Raw genomic sequence first — 24,765 nt, 5'->3', positions numbered from 1 at the left:
ATTCCGCATGTGCATAGACTATAGATCTCTAAACAAGATCACAATCAAGAATCGATTTCCAATTCCTCGGATTGACGACATTCTTGATAAGTTACAAGGAGCCAGTGTCTTTAGTCGTATAGACTTGAAGAGCGGTTATCATCAAATCCGCATAGCTCCTCAGGATGTGCATAAGACTTCATTTAGAACAACCTTCGGGTTGTATGAATTTCTAGTGATGCCTTTTGGGCTCACTAATGCACCAGCTACATTCAACAGAATGATGGATAGAATCTTCCACTCATACAGAAGCTTTACAGGCGTTTTCTTTGATGACGTCTTAATCTTCTCAGAGACGGAAGACGAACACTATAAGCATCTCGCCTTAGTGTTTGAAGAATTACGCAAACACAAATTATTTGTGAATGCTAAGAAGAGTGAGTTCTTTCTAAAAGAAATCCACTATTTGGGCCATATAGTATCTCACAACCAGGTGAGAATGGACCCTGATAAGATTCAAGCAGTTGTAGAATGGCCTACGCCAACTACGGTACATGATGTACGAAGTTTCCTTGGCCTCTGTTCTTATTATCGGCGTTTCTTTCGAGCTTTTGCCGCGATAGCAGGTCTCCTCCATGACTTGACAAAGAAGCGGATTCCATTCCATTGGGGGTCTGGACAAAAACAAGCTTTCGAAAAGCTTAAGTATCTACTCAGTCACGGACCTGTTCTCACCGTCCTTGATCTTCACAAACCTTTCGAGGTATACTGCGATGCATCTGGAGATTGTGTAGGAGCAGTTTTGAACCAAGAGGGTCACGCGTAGCCTATGAAAGTCGGCGCCTTAAAGATGCAGAGTTGCATGCCTCCATATACGAAAAAGAGCTAATGGCAGTAATTCATGCTCTTTCCATTTGGAAACACTATCTGTTAGGAGCTGATTTTATTATCAAGACAGATCATCAAAGTCTTCGCTACTTTCTCACACAGAGAAAGTTATCAGAAAAGCAGATGAGATGGGCCAACTTTCTTTCAATGTTTCATTTTCAGATTTTACACACTTCTGGAACAAAGAATGCAGTTGCAGATGCTCTCTCCAGGCGTCCAAAGATCAATGCACTAACAACAATTTATCATGAGGAACTAGAATCTCTCAGCGAGATGTATCCTCAAGATCCAGACTTCGCCACAATTTGGACAGATCTTCAAGCTGGTCACTCAAAGCCACCTTATTCTATCAGGGATAATACACTCTATCGTCAACAAGCAATATGCATAGCTCAGCCCTTACGACAAAAGGTGATGGATGAAGCACATAATTCTCCTTATGCCGGGCGTTGGGGAATTGCTTCCACCACTAGTGTCCTCGAAAGGTATTTCTTTTGGCCAACACTCCGTACGGACATTGAAAAACATGTACGTGAGTGTTTAGTATGCCAAAAGGTAAAATATGACAGACATAAAGTTTATGGCAAGCTTCAGCCGCTCCCTGTGCCTAACACGCCATGGGAAAGTATTGCCATGGATTTTATTACGGATCTTTCTCGATCCACGAATGGAAATGATGCAATCTGGACTATAGTAGACAGATTCAGTAAGCAAGCCCATTTCCTTCCAGTAAAGAAGACGATCAAAGCTGATCACATGGCTAGAATATTTCTAGCTCAGATTTTTAAACACCATGGATTGCCAAAGACTATTGTGAGCGACAGAGATCCCCGCATGACTAGTCTATTTTGGCAGGCATTGTTCGAAAACTTGGGAACTAAGCTTGATTTTTCATCAGCTTATCATCTTCAAATAAATGGTCAAAGCAAAATCGCTAATGCCACTGTTTTAGATCTCCTCAAGTGCTATGTTTCGGAACGACAATCCGAATGGGAACAGTACTTACCAATAGTTGAGTTTGCGTATAATAATACCATACATTCCTGAACTGGTAAAGCCCCTTTCGAAATTATTTATGGGAAGCCACTCTTACTTCCTATTATGGTGACCAAAGAAAACATCTTCGCCGCAGATGAATTTTTGCGCAATATTGATATTGCCCATCAACAAGTAAAGCAAGCGATTCTTCGTACTCAAGAGCAACAGAAGAGAAAAGGAGACAAGTGCAGAAGGAATCTCAATCTTGAAAAAGGACAATATGTCCTGCTTCGGTTTGAGAAAGCTAGATTGAAAAAGCGGGTCGGCAAAGGGAAAGTTGTCAAACTTTCCCATAGATTTTACGGCCCTTTCAAAATTACAGATAAAGTCAATGACGTGACTTTCAGATTGGATTTGCCTTCTCACTGGCGCATCCATAATGCTTTTCATGTCAGTCTCCTCCGACCATATGTTGGACCTCCTCTAGTGGCGCCATTACAAGAAGATCCTCCAGAAGTCGAAGAGACTGAGGAAATCCTTCAACCTGAACAGATAATACACCACTCGGAGAGACAACTCAAGTCGGGGAGTCTACATCGAAAGTATTTAGTCAAGTTCAAGAATTACACTCCTTTGGATGCAAAGTGGATGACTGAGTCCAATCTTAAGGACTACCCCGACACCTTGCACAGTTATGTTGACGCTCTACAGTTGAGGTCAACAGTTTAGAACCAAGAGGGATGTAACTAAGTTAGACTTTGTAAATAATTAATTTATTTACGAGAAAAGAATTATCTAATTAGTTGTGTGCACACCAGAATAGACCTAGCAGTTCTAAGGCCTCAGGTGAGCCTAAATGCGGGCCACAACACCTCAGAGGGACCTTAGCAGAAATTACCTTGAAGCCCTAGTGATTGGGAAATCGGGTCTTCAGAAAGGGGTAAGCAGTAGCCTCATATTTTAGGCTCAGAAAAATACGCGCGTCAGTACAAGCACATAAATGAGATGGGGTCCTTAGAACAGTGACCCTAAGGCTAATAAAGCTAATAAAGCCTTAGGGTAAGTTTTGTTAAATTAAATTTAACGGTCCGTGCCCGGGCAGGCGGCCGGACAAGTGTGAACAGGTAAAGGCGGTGCAATGTCCGTGCGGCATTGCGCCGGCAGACCTTTGGTGTTCTCATAAAAGAATCATTGGTAGCAGTTGTTAGTTAGTTGCACATTTTTTTAATTAATGAGCTAGAAGTTTTTAAAGTCAAAAGTTGAATGGTTTTTAAGTTTTTAAAGTAAGTGTGCCACTTGGCACACTTACCAATGCAAACTAACTCTCTCTCACTCTCACTCTCAACCTCTCTCTCTTCCTAGCGCCCCCTCTCCCTGATGGCTATTTAGGAGCCCCCTCCCTCATTTTCAGGGCTGGCAGTGCACCTACCCTCCCTAATGTGAGCGTGCTCTACACGGTGGAGCCTCCATTGAAGCTTGAGAGCAGCCCCTTGCGACATATGTGGTAGCCTTGTGCTCCCATTGTAAAAAACAAGGGATCTCACAGTCATAGACACCTTCTGGTGAAGTTTCATCGCAAGAAGCTACCGTAGACGCTCTCTTAGCAGAGTGCGGCTGCTGTAATTCTCTGTTTTCAGCCCCTAATCACCTCGATTAGGGCGTTTTCAGCAGATCAGCCATAGAAATTCTCTTCTCTCTCCTTATCCTAAGTCTACATCAAGTTTGGCGCGATTCCATCGCGAAGAAGACCTCTGTTTCGGCGTAGGGGTGTGCACAGGTAAGAATTTCAGGTTATGTGCAGAAAATTACAGCAAGCATGTGCGTGTGCATTTTGCTTGTTTCTCTTTTGTGTTCGATGCATGAATGAATGAGCATGAAGGCAACACATAACGGAAGATGGACTCTCCTCTGTGAGAGCTTCCGATGAGCTGTTTCGGAAGATAGACTCTCTTTTCGAGAGCTTCCAACTAGTCTCGCAGAAGAGGGGAAATCCCCTAAGCAGTAAGAAAGTGGAAACACTTTCTCAGTCAGTAGTCAGAACAGAACAGAAGAAAGAATAGAGGACGGGCGTATGCCCCGTTCCTGTGCTTGTAAAGATTCTCCCTTAGTAATAAAGATATTCTCTTTATGGGGGGGGACCAGCCCATCTTCTGGTCCCCAATGGAGTGTCAAGCTTTCTCTCTCCCTCTAATTCTCTTGAGTATTTGAAGTGCAATTAAACGTCAGTTTACGCTTCCGTATTTTTGTGACAGTGGTATCAGAGCAAGGTCCTCTCTCTCTTCCTGAAGGGATTGACGACTCTTGGCAGACTGCAGAAATGGGAGGACGCGAGATAGAGTTCTCTCTCCTTCAACAGCAGGTGGAAGAGTTGCAAAAAGCTCTCTTCCATCCAGAAGTCCAAAAGATTCTCCATACTCTTGAATAAGGGAAGGAGAAAATGCCGATGGGGTCGGGAGAAATCCCGCAGAACCCAAAGGCGCCACAACCAAGGAAAGATCCTTTGATTGGAACCTCCCGCATGCACGAGAGGCAAAAGAAACCTCCAGAACGTCATGTGCGGTTTAATCCAAAAGTTCAAGAGCAGGATCCCCCTGATTCCCCTCAGTTCTCTTTCATGAAGGATCTGGAAGACATAGTTGCTCCGGAAGACATGTTTCTCGACGATCCGTCGCAGCAAGAAGTGCATTCAAGGGAAAGGACTCCTGTCCACAAGGAGTCTAAGCATAGAAAGAGAACATGCCTTTTCTACAAACATTTTTAAGTTAATAATGTTTTGTTTTATCTAGTTTTGTTTCGTAGCAAACAAAGTGATTTAGTTTGTTTGTTTGTTTGTTTTTGTTTTTCTTTTCTTTTCGTGTGTCCCTTGCTTTTATAGTTTTATGAGTGCTTTATTCCCTCTTATAATTCGTGAGTTCAGACTATTTTGAACTTATGAAGGTATACATATTGGGAAAGTTTTTCAAAATTTCTGGCATAATACACACCTTCCAAGTTTGGAAGTTTAAAAGTGTTGGATAGTGAGTTTTTTGTATTGATCAAATACTTTGTTGAGTGCTTTGCATTTACATGCTATAGTCTCATGTCATTGGATAGTCAGCAAAGACTTTGTTGAGTGCTTTGCATTTTCATGTGATAGTCTCATTTCTGTTTATTGTTTTGAGTAATTAGGTTATGTGTAGGTGTTTGCTTTGGGGAATTCGCTTGTGTGTGGTTCTTGGATAGGTGTTTTCAGACTGCATTGTAAGAACCCCAAGGACTCTGGAGCACATGGAGCTTATACGTTGTGGCTTTGCAGTTACTTTGGAAAAGATATTTAAAAATAATGATTTCTTAACGTATTCTGCATGCGACTCATTCTTGTATCGAAGTAATCTATTAATCAATAAATAAATCAGTTAGTCTGGCCATCTTATTCTGAGAGACTAATTGCATTTCTCAACTTAGGTTTTTGCTTTGGGCTTCATATCTTTGGTTTACAAAATTTATTCAATATTGAAAATGGATTAAGTGAGTTTTAAGATTAAGAATATAGTTTGAATGACATCTTCATTTATTGAAGGTGCTGCATGCATAGCTTTTTATACAGGCACGTAAAATTCACACTTGTGACTTTGTTATTTGACAAGCTCCATGCAGGATCCAGATCTCAAGGTGGAACGGTTGCCGTCAAAATCTTCAACAACCTTCACCTCAACAAGTAGTGCATCCTCTCAAAGATCTAACCGCCCAGGTTGGTCTTTTCAAGTTGCTAGCTTATCTATTGTTTAGAATGTGGTTCAACTTGTACATTGTTGACTTATTACATTTTCATAATGTCAGAGGAACGCTCCAGGCCTGCACAAGGTTCATCCCGTTCTAGTCAACATGGACGTGGCGGGATTAATTCTGTGAGGATGGACCTGCAGTCAATAGGATTTCTGTCAAACTCCCTGGTAAGGAATTTTGTTGGATCTACAAATCTATGGGGTTCAAAATTGTGTGCTATATAATTACATTTGTTTCGTTGTGTCTAAACATTGGTTTTGTTCAGTAACCTGCAAAACACCTTATGGTTGCACTTATATGTCTATATGACTTGCTAGTTTAATATTGTCATATGCACTGCCTCTCAATGCATGGTGGCACACATATCAAGACTGCATGTCCATTTTTAGGGCATTTTTCCTCAATGTGGTACACTGTCTCAGAGCCAGCAACATTCCATGAGCATTTAGGGCACACTTTGGATCTCGTTTTGCCCTTTGAGTGTGCAATCTATAGGCATTTCAGAACACAGTAACAGAACAACATTTTTAAGACCTTAGCTTCTAAAAGAGTTACTAAAACTCTAGAAGACCTCTCAGTAGCAGATGAATTTCTCTATTTTAAAGCTGACCATCCTTATTGATGTGTAGCAGTGTGTTATTTCAATGCTGTAGTTATTTCCTGCATCTTTGGGGATTTCTGTACACAGTTATACAGATATGACATTTTCGTAACAAAAGAAAATCAAACTTCATACTTTGTCCCTCATCCTTGAAATATTTCTTTGTCCTTCTAGGCTCCAAGTCTTCATACATAGTTGGCCACAAAATGTGGCTGCGTTTCTGTCCAAAAGTCGTACCAAAAGACGAAAAAACCTGTCATCCTCTTCATCTTTGTCCCCCTTTTCATCGTCCTTAGGATATTCATAATGATGTCTGTTCTGCAAGGCATGGCTCTCCTCTTTGGAGGTTGCAAGATCTCCTCTTCGTCGATGTCGTCCAAGTCCTTACCGAAGTTCTTCATATCTCTACGTATGTCCCATGGGCACCCCTATGGGCGCCTTCATAACCGAATGCATCACCATGAGTACCCTTGGCCGCCATGTCAGACAAAGCAGGCTTTCCACCTTGGAAGCCCAGAAAAGAATTTGATTCACGTTGCTTGCCTGCTAGAACTTGCCCGATACTAACCAACTGCTAGTACACTTGATGTTGGATCTCTTTGAATTTCCTCTTGATTTATAAAAGAATTGGAACGCTTGTTGTTAGTAGATGTCCCCGGCTTTGCTTTGGTCTTCAATGGAGTCTTGTGCTTGAAAACTGTCGTCATTGGCCTAGTTGGCTTGTGATTGGTGTAAAGAGAATCCATGGCAAAAGCAAGGGATCCATGTGAAGCTGCTCCTCTGCCTGCCGCCTCTGATCTACTTTGTCAACTTACTCTTCTACTTCTTCAATCACATACTTGTCAGGGCATCTATTTGCTGCTGCGTCCATGGCGTCCGTCGTAAAAAGTCGGCTTGGATCCTGCGCAGGACAAGATCTGGTTGGATTCCGGATACCACTGTAAGTGGCAAGTCACTGACGAGGTGGTGAATCAACAACAGACCCACGACTGAACTAAGAACAGCAGACATTTCAACTTGAAAAGAGCACTCAAAATGAGACACGGTGGAGCGGAGTTTTCTACCCAAATGCATTGGCCCCTCAGTTAGGCGCTCCTTACTTTTCCTTTGTAAATTGATTATTTCACATACAATTGCCGGGGAGTCGCTCTGCAATTTGCAACCATTCAATGATCTGCAGAGTGCTCCCAATGCCTCACTTATAATTTACGAAGGCACGTAGGCACAAAAAGAAACTGCTATGAAAATTGCACCCGAAAGCTCTAGTGCCCAAAAAGTCAACGTCTTCAATAACTACAGCCAAAAAGCAGCCCATGTCGGTACTGCCATGTCAGCAGGCTACTTTGTCATCACCCGCAAAATGTGCCCTGTCTCCTACCGGGAATCCTATTGCATTTCAGGTGCGTCGGGGTTCAGATTCGGGTCCTTTGCTCAGGTCTGGCTCCAACTAGGTCAATGCTCTCCTTATCCGGTCCAATATGGTCATGCCATGTCATCACGTCGTGACACAATGCCTGTCGTGCATCCTTCACTTCCACATGAATGATGGTCCGGCTCCTCTTTATCCGCTATCTTGGAAGGGTTTTAGGAAGAACAAGCAACTTGAACAGTTTTTCTACAGGAAATAAACTGTTCTCCACAGGAAATAAAGCATTCCATGGTTCTGTTGTATTAAAAAATATGCATACAACTCATAATTGGACCAATATCTAGTCTTGAAAAGAAACTTGATTTTTATTGTTTTGACGCCTATTGGTGAAAGAGTCTTAGTTTGGTCATGATATGAATTAACAAACCTTCATTTAAGTTCAAGCCATGGGGGATTGGACTGCAGAAGAAGCATCCTTGTAGGCTGTTTATTTTTCTCTGTATTCTTTTCTTTCATGAAAAACTTTGACATTGTGAGGGAGGGGGCTGTTTTCAACAAGTATGCGCATCGAGTTTTGCTAATCTCAATTTTCACATTCTTATAATTTATTAGCTCTATACATTATTTTTAATCACGTCAATGGGTTTCTGTTTGCTTCAGGTCATAATCATGGGTGCAATTGCCACACTACCATTCATGCCACCAACTGTCAGTGTAAAGTCTTACAGACTCACCTTTTTGGGAGCACTAATTGCATGTGGACACTCTATATATGCTCAATATGGGGTAAGTAATTTCCTTATCCAACATTCAGCAAATTTCTTCTGGTGCTTGCTCAGGTGGTATTTTAAACATCAAGAACTCATCTATTTCTTGAGCATCTAATTGCATTGGAAGTTGTCTGTAGACCGTTGTATTACTGTACCTTTGTTTGTGGGAAAAGTGAGATTGACTTAAAGTCTGACGACGTATATTATTGCAAGTTGCAATTTTTCCTCTGCAAAAAAAAATCTAATGATCGCTTTAAAAATTGTCTAGCGACCAAGTGCTTTGACCCTGCAAGGAATACAAGTGTGGTTGCAGTCTGCTATTGCTGGAAAAGACTTCTTATATTTTCTTTACTCCATAGTCTTTATCACAACACCTTTTCCAATCAAATGTGAGTATCTTACGTATAGAGTGTGGTCAGTAGGAATGCATAACACATGGATTTTAACCCTTCTAATTGGGTATTACAGTTGCTATGATTCCTGTGATCATCCAGTCTCTACTGAATGTTGCACAGTTTTTGAAACAGAACTTCAGCAATGCAAGCATTTACAGGTAAGGTTTGTTTTCTACTCCATTGTTTGAATTTTACCGATGAAAAAGTGTGGAACAAAACTAGCAGCTTCTTCCAAGTTCTTGCCATGCTTGCGCAATCTGAGCAGTGGCAAGCTTGGTGTGCAGATCAGACTCTCTGTTGCCATTACACAATTTACAACTCTCCATGAAAAGTAATCCTCAAGGCTCTATCGTGTGGGGTGTGTATGTGGTATTTGTTATTAGGAACTCCACGCAAGGCCTGGTCCTACATCACTGGAGTGAAACTGGTGCGCTCACATTTTGATTTATGCCAACATGCTTTAGCCCAAGTAGTTCACACCATGACTGTGAACGTGCCACATGAATTTTTTGGTCAAGTGTTTCAGGGAAGAAGAGATTGTTAGAGTTTTGGCATCTCAAGTGAACGGCAATGTGATCCCATTATTTATTTTGGCTTTTAGGTATTTATTTTACTTATTTGTCAAAGTCTGGGTAGGGCAATTTACTGAGGTTGCTATACAAGCAACCCCTTGCCTCCATTGTATACACATTCAGTTATTCATTGCCAAGGTCGATTGGTTCAGGAGACTCTCTCTCTCTCTCTCTCTCTCTCTCTCTCCCTTCTTGGTCTCTACGCTTCCGCATCGTCGACTTTGACATGGTATCAGAGCTGCACGTCTGAAGAACCTTGGTGGAGGCGGAGCTGCACCGCAGAGAGAGCTTGAGAAGATCCCTTTGTCACCGGAAACTTTCTCTCTCCACCCTTTGCTGTGGGCGTGCTAAAACGTACCATATTGGAACCTCTCAAAGCCGGTGCCGCTGTCCCTTGCGTTTTAAAAGGCTGCTACCAAAGCAGCGTCGGACCGGCGCTCTCTCCTCCTTTGGGGATGGCTCCCTCGTCATTTCCTGCGGCAGCGTTTTAAAACGCTGCCTCGAGGTTGTTGGTTGACCCATCCCGCCCCCCCCCCCCCCCCCCGGCGTTCTGAAATGCCCTGTGTGACAAGCTTTAACAGCACCGCCACTACTCCTAGCACGTGCGATTTAAAACGTGCTGCTGCCTGGCCCTCGTTGGTGACACTGCCCTCTGGATTTCCCCTGCCTTGGTGATAGTGGCTCCCGCTCCCTTGTGCCCCTTGCGTTTTAAAACTCCTTGTCTGGCCCTCCTTGGTGATGGCCCATTTGGTACCCTCCCCCCCACCCTTTGCTTCATCTTTGAGTGCCAACTTGGCACTCCACTAGTGGTCAACCACAAGAGAGAGAGGAGTTTGAAGAGGCTGTTTTGAGGCGGGAGGAGTGCAATTGGAGTCAGAGAGGGGCGCCCAAGGATCTTTACTTGGCTTGGGCAATGAAGAGGCAAAGTTTTTTATTGCGGAGCCTTGATTTGTTCGAGGACTCCCACACGGCCAAGACGAGGCAGATTTTTGGAGCGGAATTTTGTGGCGAGTACTGACGTCGGAGCGACTTCGTGCCAATCTTGCGGCTTGGGAGAAGCGACCAATTTGGAGTTTCAGACTTTAGAGAGGGATAGTGGATTTTGCGGAGCCGCTTGGGAATTGCAAAGGAGTGGAATTGCCTGGAGATTTTGAGGCTTGGTTCGTCAGCCATTTTTTTGGAGTGCGAGAAGGTACCGGATTACTAGATTTTGCAACTTCAACATGGCCCCCCTTGCTCGAATGCCGACAACATCGACCAAGATCAACAAGTGGCTATGGAGAGCAGGTCCACCATCCAATTAGTGGCCTATACATTGTCAAAGTTATCAAGGAAACCGACAAATTGTTTGGCTCGAGATTGTGCAGCCAAAAGCAAATGGGCGAGTTCGCTAGAGGACAAAGGCAAAGGCAAGCTTGACAAGGATGGCAGTACCAATACTCAGTTAGCTGCCTCAGTACCCATGAGGTCTGACAACCATTGTTATAAATGTGACACGAAGCTTTGTTTGGCTCAAGAGTTTGAAGCCAAAGGCAAAAGAAGGAACTCACAAATAGACAAAGAGAAAGGCAAGCTGGATAGAGATTATGGTAATAAAGATTTGACAGAGGAGATCGGCATGGCACATGTGGCGGCGGCCACAGTGGCCTTGACGTCAGATTTTTAGTCAAATGAGAGCTGTCACAAACTGGTGACGTGGCTGCCCAGTTGTGTGACATGGTTGCCCAATACACACACACTTTCCCTTGGCAATGGACTCTCGAAAAGTTTGGCAAATGCTCACGTGGCTGGCTGCCGGAAAAAGCAAGCTGGGCTGACACGTGGCAGTCTGTACGGACGCCCGCGTTTTGCGGCGAAATTTGTGGCAGCAGAAAAGCAAAGAGTTTGCGGCAGTTTTTGCTTTATTTGGCTACACAAATTGGAGAGAGAGAGAGAGAGAGAGAGAGAGAGAGAGAGAGAGAGAGAGAGAGCTCTTTCGTTTTTGCTTTATTTAGGCTCAAGAGAGCTTGAGAGAGAAAAGAAGATGCTTTATTGGGCATGCTTTTGATTTTCAGCTTTTGATTTTCAGCTTTTGAGGCTCTGCTTTTAGCATCCCTTGTAAATCTTTAAATTAGTAGTTTGGGCTCTCACTTCTCAGAGCATCTGGACGTAGAGTCCGAGAGTGAGTCCTGACTACTCGCTTGTACTTTGCAACAGATTAATACAAAAAGAATTACTGAAAGGAGCGCCAGTCTTTGGGGCCAATATCTCTAGGCACGGAATTCCGCCGGGCTAGTGTCGAATCAATTGTGAATTGTGAATTGTTTTGAAGTGATCTATTGTGGTGTCGCGATAGATTCTCAACTTGGAGTGTCCAAGTCTGTTACAGTGGTATTAGAGCACGGCCGATTTCTCTTCTACCGGGAAATCTGATCCTTTTTACGCGGCACTTATGGCTTCAGACAGAGATCGGTCGACTCCCTCTGCATCTGGAGATACGGGAGGAGAGCACGAAGAAGATTCACGCAAGGAGTATGGCCTGCCTCGGCCTACTCCGGCGGAGCTTGAAGAGATGGAGCCTCAACGATTGATCGATGACGCAGGAAAGATGATGTTAAATTTTGCGAAGGACCCGAAATTTGCAAAAATTTATGACACAGACCTCCTTCGACCATGCGTATGCACAGTGGCAAGAGACCACTGAACCACCCCCCAGACCAGTACTCAAGAAACCTTCTACTGTAACAGACTTGGACACTCCAAGTCAAGAATCAATCACGACAGCACCAAATAACCAGTACTCAAGAAACCTCCTACTGTAACAGACTTGGACACTCCAAGTCAAGAATCAATCACGACAGCACCAAATAACCACTTCAAAACAGTTCACAGTTCACAATAGATTTGCAGTGGCCCGACAGAGTTCTGTGCCTAGAGATATTGGCCCCAAAGACTGGCGCCCCTTTCGGTATTTCTTTATGTATTAATCAGTTCAAAGTACAAGAGAGCGGTTAGGGTTTCACTCTCAGACTCTGCGTCGAGATGCTCTGTAGAGTGTGTGCCCAAACTGCTTATTTAAAGTTTACAAGGAATGCCAAAAGCAGAGCCCCAAAAGCTTTAGATCAAAAGCCTAAATAAAAGCAAAGGCTATTTTCTCTCTCAAACTCACTTGAGTTTAAAATAAAGCAATCCAATTCTCTCTCTCTCTCTCTCTCTCTCTCTCTCTCTCTATTCTCCAAAAGCTGAAAATCCAACGCCGCAAAATCCGGAATTCTGCCACGTCATCATGCCAACACATTTCACGGAAATCAGTTCCTGCTGCCCTAGGGTTAGGGTTAGGGTTTCTGGCAGAAATTAGGGTTTACAGGTTCTAGGGTTAGGGTTTCCAGAGTTAGGGTTTTCAGCAGTTCGGCTCTCGGGTAGACACGTCATCACTTTGTGACATACCCCCGTCTTGAAAGCATTGTACAGACATTTTGTACCCACTAGGATTGTATCAATTTGGTCTCATAGATCATTTTGGCCTTTTGAAGACGTTTAATGTAACATTGCATTACTCTCTCTCTCTCTCTCTCTCTAGCAGGGCAGATCACTAGCAAAGGTACTATTGAGTGATTGAGCAGCAGAGCTGGGGAGATCCGGGATGCTCCCTTCGCCAGAGCAGGTTGCGATAGAGGATCAGATCTATATTAGCGAGACATGGGAGATGCCTTATGCAGACTCTCACCATGGAGGACATTGGCACAATCATTCACCAACCGAGGCGAGCCATCTCTAGATTCTGATACACACATATTCACCATTTTGTATCTGTTCTTTGAGATACACACCCACCTTTTGTTCATCTACCCCTCAGGCTCTTGATACCCACCTTTTTGCAGCTTTAATAATGTTTCTACTTAGTTAGTTTCTTTCTTTTTATCGAGACCTTGTATCAGATTCACCATGATGTAACTCTTTGGTCTAATAGGTCATTTTGACCTTTAGAAGACGTTAATATAACTATTCATTTCATTTCATCTCTCTCTCTCTCTCTCTCTCTCTCTCTCTCTCTCATTGTACCGGGCACCTTTTGTATCAGCTGGCACATCCATACAGTCCTAGCTTGTAGTAGTGGTATTTTTTGTTTCAATTCTTTTTGATTCCGGATATGGTATCATATTCACTATGTTGTAACAGCTTGGTCTCATGGGTCATTTTGGCCTTTTGAAGATGTTAATATATCATTTCATTTCATTTCATCTCTCTCTCTCTCTCTCTCTCTCTCTCTCTCTCTCTCTCTCTCTCTCTCTCTCTCTCTCTCTCTCTCTCTGTGTGTGTGAGTGTGTGTGTGCGCCGCTTCTCCATGGAGGCCGCAACCAGAGATGGGGCCTTACTAGATGGTATGCTGCATTAGCGATGCTAGAGCTCCATTGCCACCGGGCACACTTCCGAGAGCCCTGCACAAAGGAGTTGCTTTTTTACACTTTAGTTACCCCTACCATGATGTATGCAACAGCAGTTTGGGCACCTAGGACTTACCTCTTTATGGTGGATTGATTTTGAGAGCTCACATGTCATGATGATCTCCCGCATCATTTGCAGAAAACTGTCTGTCCCAGATGACATTATTAGAGCGGAGCTGGCCACACCCCCCATGTTAGTGGAGACTCTCTTTCACGCTGTATATTTCATCCAGAGATTGAAGCAGCTTCCGCAGGACAGACTTCATATAGAGCTCCTGAGGCAGTTAGGCAGCTGGCAGAGGGAGGTGAGAGTAGCTCATGGTATGCACAGATGATACAATAATTCGACACACACATGGTTTGGATATAGAGCGGCTCCCACCTTTTCAGCATGACTGAGACACACCATTTATATGCCTCACATAGTGAGATGAACCGAACTCTCAGACAGGATCTTTGGCAATTATACATCTGAGAGACATTGATTGCAGCCAATAAGCCACTTTTATCAAAGATGCTATATTTCAGAGATCCTGTCTGAGTATTCGGTTCCTCTCTCTATGTGAGAGGATCTCTGGCAATTGTACATCTGAGAGACATGGATTGCAGCCAATAAGCCACTTTTATCAAAGATGTTATATATCAGAGAGCACTTCATGACTGCTCTAGAGATGGCTCCATCTAGTGGCCAGGATATTTGGACACATAAGCTACACAGTACCAGAGTGGCGATTGGACAGCTTAGGGTCTCATCTAACAGATTGGAGATTGAGGCTGGTTGGCAGCACATTAAGAGAGACCGTAGAACATGCTGGGTATGCGGAGGCGGGGTGGAGAGCTAGGAGCAGTATGTGCAGATATCCAGCATATGAGAGCATACGAGGCCGATATACAGCCCTCTCCACAGGACACTTGGAGTGCTATTAGAGTAGATATACTAGAGACAGTTTGGTTGTTTCCTACCAGAGGTTCAGAGACATAGGGACCCCGCCCCCCCCCCCCCCCCCCCCCCCAACAAAAAAAAACAGACAGAATATGGGAAGTCACAGCTCACGGGCTTGTTTTGCAGAGTGCTCCAGCTCCACACACTGACATTTAGAGAGGGGTTCACCCGACAGAAGGCAGAGATTCTTTAAGCCTGTAGATGTCCCAGAGCACCAGGTTACGATACCTAGACAGTACATAACAGGGACATCCGCGATATCCAACTATCTCTCCCTACCCACCTGTGCATTCCATACTACGCACACCCCATTGTCAATAGATTTGTTTTGTAGCTGGTCCTTTTTCAGCACTTTTGTCCTTTTTTTGGATACCCACAGCCTGTATTGACCTTGTGTATGGCTCTGTCTTATCCGTTTAATGCTACTGACAGGAAGTATCTTGAGAAGCCTTGCAAATGGTTGGAGGCAAATACCACCACAATGCGTACGCTGAGTGCAAACTGTGAGATAGGAGTCGGCTTTCTCCTCCTGTTTTTATTATTTTCGTAAGTGCTTTGTATCTATGCTCTGCTCACTATAATATATAAAGGGCCTTGAAGTCTGATAGTGATGCACTCTTTGGGATAGTTTAAGTCCATTGTTTTGTACTTGGGCTGACAATAGAAAATGTTCAAATGCAGGCCACAGAAAAATTTCATACAGCTTTTGGCATACTGGCAGGTAGGCTTCTAGAATACACACACACAAGAAGGGATCCTTATTCTATTAATTTAACCTCTTCTCCTTCCAAGTTTGGTCGTCTGCAAAAGTCTCCTCTTTTTGTACCACTTAACCAACTATAATTCAAAAATTGTTGATTATGCTTTACTGTTTTGGCATCTTCGCTTGTTTATTTGCTTTCTAGAGAGCTTCTATTTGGTCACACACACACACACACACACACACACACACACACACACACACACACACACACACACACACTTCTTTTTTTTGTAAATCAATTTGATTTAACTATCTTTGGGAAACCTCAAAGAGAGGAAAACCCACCAAAAAGATGTACAAGGAAAGGAACACAACAGTGTTCGGCTGTACAAAATATCTAAAAGCATTCATAAGAAAGCTGATGTATCTCTGCCGTGATATCACCAACTTCCAAGGCGAACCGCAAAGACTGCCGAAGGGAAATCTTGAAGAAAGGTAGGGGATCCGTATGAATGTGATGGAACATATAGCCATTACGTTGTTGCCACAGGCTCCAGTATGCCCAAAACCTGACCCACATGAAGAAGGCTGCAAAGCACTGCAACGCCAGTGAGAAGATACCAAAAACCCAAAACCGATTATAGAAGACCGTCGTGGGAAAACGTAGCCGCATACACGCAGATACCCGACGAAGGAATTCTCGAGTGACACAGCAATCCCACAAGAGGTGACAAACATCCTCTTCGGCAGATAAGCAACGTACACATGAGGAAGGGAAGATACGGCGCATCCTAAGAAAGGTATCCACTGGGAGCACACCAAGCAAACACCGCCAAAGAAACAAACGCTCTTTCAACGGCAAACGGCTTTCCCATAATGCAGATATAATCCTGCGCCACCAAACATCTGATTTATGCATGTGCCAAATAGCGTTGCAGTGATCAACAATCCATGGACGAGGCAGAAGAAGAGCATATGCCCGGCCGGCAGAAATATCTTGAAATGGCATTTCCCCAAGCTTCCAGTCAGACATGCGATCACCATCAGCCAAAGGTGAAACGGGCAAGAAACTTGTCAACATTTGCTGTAATTCTCTCCAAAACTGGCGATAGTGCATGCCCAATCCAAAGCGGCAAGCGGCAAATGGAAACTCGAAAGTGAAACCAGTTGCATCCACCACATCCTCAACCACTTGAATGCCACGGCAGGAGAGGAAATACGCCTGGCGAGGCGAGCGGTCGACCAAAGTAAGAGAAAAAGCCCGACTCCAATGAAGGCTCTCCGCACGAAGTGAGTTTCCTTCCCTCTGAGCATTCCATGAGAGATGAATCGTAACCTGTTTCCGCAGAAAGCAAGGTGGAAGAAAGTGGGCATCCAGGAATATGACCATCCATCTTACCAAATACTGCCTCCCACATGGATGATTGCCAGTGACCAAATGATGATGTAACCACATGCTGACTCAAGTGTGCAAACATAAGAGTCCAAGGTTGAGATTGTTGCACAAGTGTAGGCAAAAGCATAGCCTTCCTAGCAATGACATGCCTACGCAGGTCCAAAATATTCAAGCCACCAAAGCGCTTTGGTGTACAAGGTTTTGCCATCGATATCAAGCGCAAACCTTTTTTGTGAGCACGCGTTCGCCACAAATGAGACAAAATGACCGACATGAGAGAGTCAAGACAATGACGGGGCCAATGCAACAATGGCAAAAAGAACTGAACATATGCCATGAGGATACTCTGAACAATTCGCAGGCGAACATGTAGCGGCCAGGTAGAAAGCTTCCAGTAATGCAATTTAGCATTCAAGCGATTCATAACCCAATCCACTTTCTGTTGTGAGTAACATTCCATCCAATTGGATAACCCAAATGCCTAGTGATTACATTTGGAAGAACAATCTCTCCTAGCCACATTAGAGCATGCCAATCACAAGAACGAAGCGGCAGAAGCTTTGATTTACGGAAATTGACTTTAAGACCAGCCGCAAGCGCAAACAATCCAAAGCGTTCATAATCTCTTGAACATCGCTTTGCTGATTGCGGGGCATAAATAGCGAGTCATCTGCATAAGCCTGCCCAATAAAAGTATGACCTGATGTCACCAGCGTGTGACTACTATCTATCCTTTTTGTTGATTTCTTTCTTATTATCTATTTACTTTCACTTTTTGGAAACACCCCTCGGGAAATCTAACTGCCCTTCATTGCATAGCTAGTGTGGAACTGTCCAGAGGGAGTCCAGGCCTAAGGGCAAGAGAGCACTAAGGTTGGACAAGGACTATGGTTAGCCAAGTGGGGTCATTGACTAGCCAAAGTGGAATCCTTTGCTACAGAGACTACATTTCAGTTCTGGATGTGGCCGCAGTGTACAAAGAGGGTCGGATGACCTAGAAAGATACAATGGCAGCATCTCCTAAAATTTAGGGAACTGCTATTTTGGGACCTGAAAATGTGTTGACGTCATTACCTCCGGAATGACAAGGGGAACATTTTCTTACTCTGCCGTGAAGTCAACTGGGCAACCGGTTGGGATATTTTTAGACGGCAACCCCGAAACGGGAAAATGCTTATAAATGTGCCAAGTGGCACCTTCTGGTGCACTTGCCTCATGCAACAAGAAGTGGCGCTGAATTTTAAGCTGGGAGAGGCTCATTTTCAGTTTTGTCACAGGTTAAGAGCTATGGAGTGATTGCTTTCCCTCTTATGCACAGTGCGGTGCCAGGAATGATGCCCTGCACGCTACGCACTGCCCTCTCTCTCCCCTTTGGCAGAATGTTATGCCCCTCTAGTGGGCTCTTCATTTGACCAATGTACAGTTGTGTGGGTTCATGCGCGATTGTCGAGGCAAGAGCCTCTTGCACAAGTACTGGATTAGCTAGCGGCTAATCCCCCTGCAGGTACAGGTGAATTCGGAGAGGTTTCACGCCAGAAATCTCGTCCGATTCAAAGGGCAAGTAGCCCTACAGGTGCGGGAGCTCGAGGGCTTGCTACGGATGCGACCGGCACGCGAAACGGAGCCCGAAACAGTAAATTACAGCCTGCTGTGTATTTTTGCAGGTTTAGGGTTTTGGCCCTAAACGGACCCTAATACCCCCAGGAGGTTCGGGGACGCAAGGGGACCGTTGTACAGGTGATCTGGCGCATTTTCAGGGCTGAAAACAGAGAATTCAGCGTGCCGCAGATTCTCGCCAGGTTTTGCAAAGTGCCCGTATGCGTCGGGAAAGACAGTCAATGCGTGGGAATACTGACTGTGAAGGGTCCTAGTACAGTTATGCTGCCGAAATCAGGCCGGAACAGTGGAAATTCAGCCGAGTTCGTGCGGGGCAGCTTGTAAGGAACCACAACGTTTATTCCCTCTTTTGAACAATAAAGAAATACCGAAAGGGGCGCCTAAGTTAGGGGCCAATCTGGTGTCCGTCTACTCATACAGGTGCAATCTAGCAGCCTGTATCCCTCTCCCCTTTGTTGTGTCTTGAAAGTACAGGTAAAATAGACGACTAATAATGGGTGAAAGCTAAATCAAGGTTTGAAGTAAAGTCTACCGCCCTTTTTGGATTGAACAGGCCGGTTTCATGGTTCCATCGACGGGATTAAATCACTTTTTCCCATAGAAGTGAGCCTTGGTCAGTTTTGGGCTTGAAGACACAGGGGATCATAGACCAGACACAAGGAATTGCAATTATGGCTGACAGACCAGATGATGTGACTGAAGAGGTTTCCTCTTCACAGGGTCAACAGACACATGAAGTGGGTGAGTCCTCAAGACCACCACAGACAGATGACGATATATTCAGGACCCAGCTGGCTACTGCTGTGGCTATGTTCACACAAGTAATGCAGAATCCGAGGTTTTTAGCCTTTCTGCAACCTCCTGTTCCGTCTCAGCAAGTTGGGTCACTGGATCATATTCAAAAGCCTGTTAAGGCTCGAGCACAGGTGATTCATACCGCACAGTCAATGGAAACACCTGTACACTTGACGGAGAACATGCAGTCTCCACAACCTATGCCTAAGGTGCAAGAACAGGTGGCTGAGATGCCAGTTTTTCAAGCTGTACCAGTTCAGCCCGCCACCTTTCAGCAGCCTATAGCTGGTTCTAATGGGCAGGGAAGCAACCTACAAGCTATGCAACAGGTCTTCCCACCACCTTCAGTACACCCTGGCTATTTTGGAGGTGGATCGGTATTCCAGAGCATGGCTGGTCATGCACCTGGAAATTAGTTTTACACGCCAGGAACAGTGTTTGGGGGTGCTCAAACGATGATGCCTAACCCCATGTACAGTGTCATGGGTATGCAACGAGGGTTTCAGAGCACTCAGGGCCAATTTGGGATGCCACAGGCAAATTTTGGTATGGCTGGAATTACAAATCAGCAGCCAAATATGGCATTTCCAGGTCAAGTTAATAGCGGCCAAGGAACACAGATGAACCCTAATAGTGTTCCCATGTTTCAGTCACTTCCATATGACAATTTAACGCCGTTGGAGAGGCCAACTCCGTACAAAGAAGGTGGCAAAGGTGTGACATTCACGACCTTTACAGGGTTTGATGACAGGAAGAAGGCTCTCTCATTCCTCCAGCAGTTTGACAAGGCCTATGCAGGGGGAAACTTTACAGAGACTTCAAAGGTCCGCAAGGCAGCCACTTTCTTGATAGGGAATGCGGGACAATGGTGGACAACTTTATTGCTTCAAGGGCAAGCTCCGTCCACATGGATTTACTTCAAGCAGATTTTTGCAGCAGCATGGTTATCTGATGACTTTGAAGCAGATGTCATGACAGAATGGCACCAGCTAAATGCTGCCACTTGCAGAAATCTGGATGATTACAATCGGAAGTTTTGGAAAGCTCTACTTCCAGTAACTTCCTATAGGTTTGTGCCATTGACAGAACAGATTGAAAAATACTGTTGTGGCCTACCCAAAGGATTGAGAAAATACTGCACGAAGACAAAAGTCACTACTTTGACGCAGCTCATCGAGGTAGCAAACACTGGGAATGGTTTGCTCAAGGGAGAAGATTGTGAATTTAACACTGGCGTCAAGGCAGGATCAGGCAAGAAAAATTCAGCCAAGAAGCACGTTCCCAATGAGGCTCCTAAAGGGACTCGGGAGTCGGCCAACGCAGGGAAAGATAAAGCTACGGCTGAATCAGAAAAAGGACCAACAAAGAAATGGAAAAGACGTTTTCCTCGCAAGTCAGAAGAGCAAAAGAAGGTCCTGAGGACAGAGAACAAATGCTTTATATGTGAGCAGCCTGGCCACATTGCTTACAATTGTCCTACAAAGAAAAGGCCAGCTGATTCTGATGACAAGGAAGACAAGAAAGGAAAGAATCCCATGGCTGGTCTAGTGCCAGATATGGTGGGCGACAAGCCAAATTCAGATGCAAGTGAGCTTTGCAGAGCATGGGGAAAGGTCAGGGATCAAACAGTGCTTATCTTCTTTGATCCAGGTGCCAAAGCCAACTTTATTTCCCCAGAATTGGCTTCAAAGTTGGGAATCAGACCTGAAGAGATGGGGTATACAGCAGAGGCAGGTTTGGCATGTCCTGGCCATACAGAGGCTGTGACACCCATCATTGGAAAGTTGCGTCTACATATCCAGTCCTATGTAGATGCTGAAGAATTTTACATCATGCCACTGGACGGATGTGATGTGTTGTTAGGTATTCCTTGGTTGTTTCGTGTACAGGGAACCATGGATGCCTACAACAAAAAGATCACTGTACAGAGCAGGGGAAAGACTCACATTGTGGATGTAAAGCTTAAAGGGGAGTCTATTCCTACTGTATCAGCTTCTGCTATTACTTCTGTAATGAAAAAGTATCTTTCTGCGTACTTGGTTTTTGCACGTGAAGTGTTAGATTGTGATGAATCAAATTTATCTGTGCTAGATAAAGAAAGGTCAATGTTTTTACAACAGTACAGTGACTGTTTTTCCGATTCATTATCGTCTCAATTACCGCCAGAGAGACCCGAGGACCATGCGATAGATTTGGTGCCAGGCAGTAGCCCACCAAATAAGCCTCCGTACAGGGTTAGTGCGACTCAGCAGAAAGAGATAATGGGCCAAGTATAGGAGTTGTTAGAAAAGGGGCTGATTCAGCCCATTTCATCTCCATTCTGTTCTCCAGTGTTGTTGGTGCAGAAAAAGGATGGCTCATGGCGTATGTGCATCGACTACCGTGCACTGAACAAGAATACCATCAAGAATAGGTTTCCTATACCTAGAATTGATGATATTATGGACAAATTAGAAGGAGCAGCTATGTTTAGCAAGATAGATCTAAAGAGTGGGTACCATCAGATCCGCATTAGATCAGAGGATGTGCACAAGACTGCTTTTAGAACAACGTTTGGCCTTTACGAATTTTTAGTGATGCCCTTTGGTCTCACAAATGCTCCTGCTACGTTCAATAGGATGATGGACAGAATTTTCCGTCCACACCAGCAGTTTGTTGGTACATTCTTTGATGACATGATAGTCTACTCAAAGAATGAAGAGGAGCATAGGCATCACTTGGCCATTGTGTTCAAAGAGCTACGCAGTCATTGGTTGCTCATCAATGCAAAGAAAAGTGAGTTTTTTCTGGAAGAGATTCACTTTCTGGGACACATTGTCTCAAAGGATGGTGTCAGAATGGATCCTGCAAAAGTTGAAGCGATCAAGTCATGGCCAAATTTGAAGACGGGCCATGATGTCCGAAGCTTTTTGGGACTATGCTCCTATTACAGAAGGTTTATCTGAAATTTCGCTGAGATTGCTTCACCTTTACATGCTCTTCAAAAGAAGGCACTCACCTTTAGATGGACACAAAAAGAGATTTCAGCTTTTAATCTCTTAAAGGAAAAGATGACTTCAGATCCAGTCATTGTGTTGCCAGATCTTAGGAAGTCATTTGTGGTCCAGTGTGACGCCTGCGGTAGTAGCATTGGTGCAGTGCTAATGCAAGATGGCAGGGTAGTAGCCTATGAGAGCAGAATTTTGCAAGGGCCAGAGATGACCATGTAGGTCTATGAGAAAGAGTTACTGGCTGTGATTCATGCGCTCTTAAGTTGGAAACACTACCTGCTAGGTGCAGATTTCGTTGTCCAAACGGATCATCAGACCTTGCGGTACTTCTTGACACAGACAAAGTTATCCGAGAAGCATATGCGATGGGCAAATATCTTGTCCATGTTCCATTTTCAGATTGTGCATGTGGAAGGCAAGAAGAACGTTGTGGCTAATGCCTTGTCAAGGAAGCCACAAATTTCAGCTGTGTCGATTCCTTATCATCATGAACTTGATGATATGAGAGAACAGTATGCAAATGATGAAGATTTTGCAAGGGTCTTCGAGCAACTAATGGATGGACAACGTCATGAACACTATCTTCTTAAAGACGGGTTCATGATGATGCATGGAAGATTGTGTGTCACAAAGCCATTGCGACGCAAAGTGATGGAAGAGAGTCATGTCCCACCGTATGCAGGGCATCGTGGTATTGATGCTACAGTTAAAGCGGTTGAGACATTCTTCTATTGGCCTACATTGAGAAGGGATGTGGATGCCTTTGTGCGAGAATGCCTAATATGCCAAAAGGTCAAGTTTGACAGGCAAAAGGCACCAGGGTTATTGCAACCACTACCTATTCCAGATAAACCATGGGAAAGTATTGCTATGAATTTTATCTTTGATCTTCCGAGAACGCAGACAGGAAATGATGGTATTTGGACCATTATTTGCAGATTCAGCAAACAGGCTCGTTTTATTCCTGTCAGGAAGAAGATAAAGCCAGATCAGATGGCACGCTTGTTTATGAGCAATATTTTCAAGTATCATGGCATGCCACAGTCGATTGTTAGCGACCGTGATCCACGCATGACAAGTTTGTTTTGGAGAGGCTTGTTTGAGAATATGGGCACCACGCTCAAATTCTCTTCGTCATTTCATCCTCAAACAGACGGGCAGTCAGAAGAGGCAAATTCTACTGTCCTAGATCTGCTGAAGTGCTATGTGTCAGAGCATAAAGGAAAGTGGGAGCAATATTTGCCATTGGTGGAGTATGCATACAATAATACAGTGCATTCATCAACTGGCAAGGCACCCTTTGAGATAGTTGAAGGTGGCAAGAAAGTTCCTCCCATACTGCATACAAAGAACAAGATATTTGAAGCAGATAAGTTTGTTTAGGACATGGGTGAAATGTACAAGAAGGTCAAAGTGGCCTTAGAAAAGACTCAGGCAAAGCAAAAGAAAGCAGCTGATCGTCACCGTCGTGAAGTGGTATATTCACTTGGTGATTGGGTGCTTTTACGCTTTGAAAAGGCACGGTTAAAGAAGATGAAGGGCAAGGAAAGACTGTTTCCAAAGCTCAGCATGCGTTACTATGGGCCTTTTCAAGTATGCGACATAATCAATGATGTTGCATATAGGCTGAAATTGCTTGACAGTTGGAAGATTCACAATGCGTTTCATGTGAGTCTTCTCAGACCCTATGTGGGTGATGTGCCAGAAGATATACCAGCTGAAGATCAGCCGGAAGTCGAGGAACTTGACGAGATCTTGGTCCCTGAACAGATTTTGGCACACAAAGAAAGGAAAGTGAAAGGCAAGGTTGCTAGGCGTTACTTGGTAAAGTTCAGAAACTATCCACCAATGGATGCTAAGTGGATGGAAGAAGGTGAACTTGCAGAGTCACCAACTGTGTTATCACTTTACCTGGAAGCCTTCGATTTGCAACCTACCTTGACCCCTTGAGTTTCAAAGCTAAATGGATTGTCAGTGTGACAATGGCTTCTGAAACAAATGATGTACATGGTATTTAAAGTGAGCTCAAATCAAATACCTGTTACATGAATGTTAGAGCTGTACAGATTGTCAGTTTGGCAATGGCTTCTGAAACAAATGATGTACATCGTATTTAAAGTGAGCTCAAATCAAATACCTGTTACATGAATGTTAGAGCTGTACAGATTGTCAGTTTGGCAATTGCTCTTATGGAATGTCCAAAAGTTTGGTTAGTGCTATAGAAGTGAGTATTTCTTGTCAGTTTGTCAAGGATACAGTGATTGCTTCTATTAAAGAGTACATGTGTAATTGCATTCTTAAACTGTCGGTTTGGGTATGCTCGAAAGTGTTACGGGATCCAACGTGTACTATAAGACAGTGGCAAAATGTGCAGCTACCATTTTGTCATTGGAAAGTTAGTGACTCAAAGCAATGGCACAGTGTGAAGCTACCACTATGTCATTGGGACAGGGTTCACACGCAGGCAATACATGAGTCGACGAGGTGTTGAATACACCAGGGTTGACAATGAGCATGTATGTGTCGTACATGTGTCGACAGGTGTTGAATACATCAATGTTGACTAGGAGCTTGTACGAC

At 44.2% G+C, this 24,765-nt stretch overlaps 1 protein-coding gene across 2 annotated transcripts in view; it reads left to right on the top strand.

Moving 5' to 3' along the window:
- Window positions 1-24,765, top strand: part of LOC147430159 (dihydroflavonol 4-reductase/flavanone protein) — a 69,351-nt gene that overhangs the window by 15,223 nt on the left and 29,363 nt on the right. Inside the window, exons 2-8 of one of the 2 annotated variants that reach the window (XM_086494661.1) lie at window positions 5,482-5,575; window positions 5,665-5,777; window positions 8,241-8,366; window positions 8,619-8,739; window positions 8,819-8,903; window positions 15,117-15,230; window positions 15,366-15,405. In XM_086494661.1, the coding sequence (XP_086350787.1) occupies window positions 5,482-5,575; window positions 5,665-5,777; window positions 8,241-8,366; window positions 8,619-8,739; window positions 8,819-8,903; window positions 15,117-15,230; window positions 15,366-15,405 (693 nt within the window). Of the gene's footprint in view, window positions 1-5,471; window positions 5,576-5,664; window positions 5,778-8,240; window positions 8,367-8,618; window positions 8,740-8,818; window positions 8,904-15,116; window positions 15,231-15,365; window positions 15,406-24,765 lie in introns of both variants that reach the window. The other variant, XM_086494662.1, reaches the window with a different exon arrangement.

The sequence above is a fragment of the Adiantum capillus-veneris genome, chromosome 22, assembly GCF_014529385.1.
Source record: "Adiantum capillus-veneris isolate H3 chromosome 22, ASM1452938v2, whole genome shotgun sequence".
Taxonomy (NCBI): domain Eukaryota; kingdom Viridiplantae; phylum Streptophyta; class Polypodiopsida; order Polypodiales; family Pteridaceae; genus Adiantum; species Adiantum capillus-veneris.
This window is presented reverse-complemented; position numbering and strand designations above follow the sequence as displayed.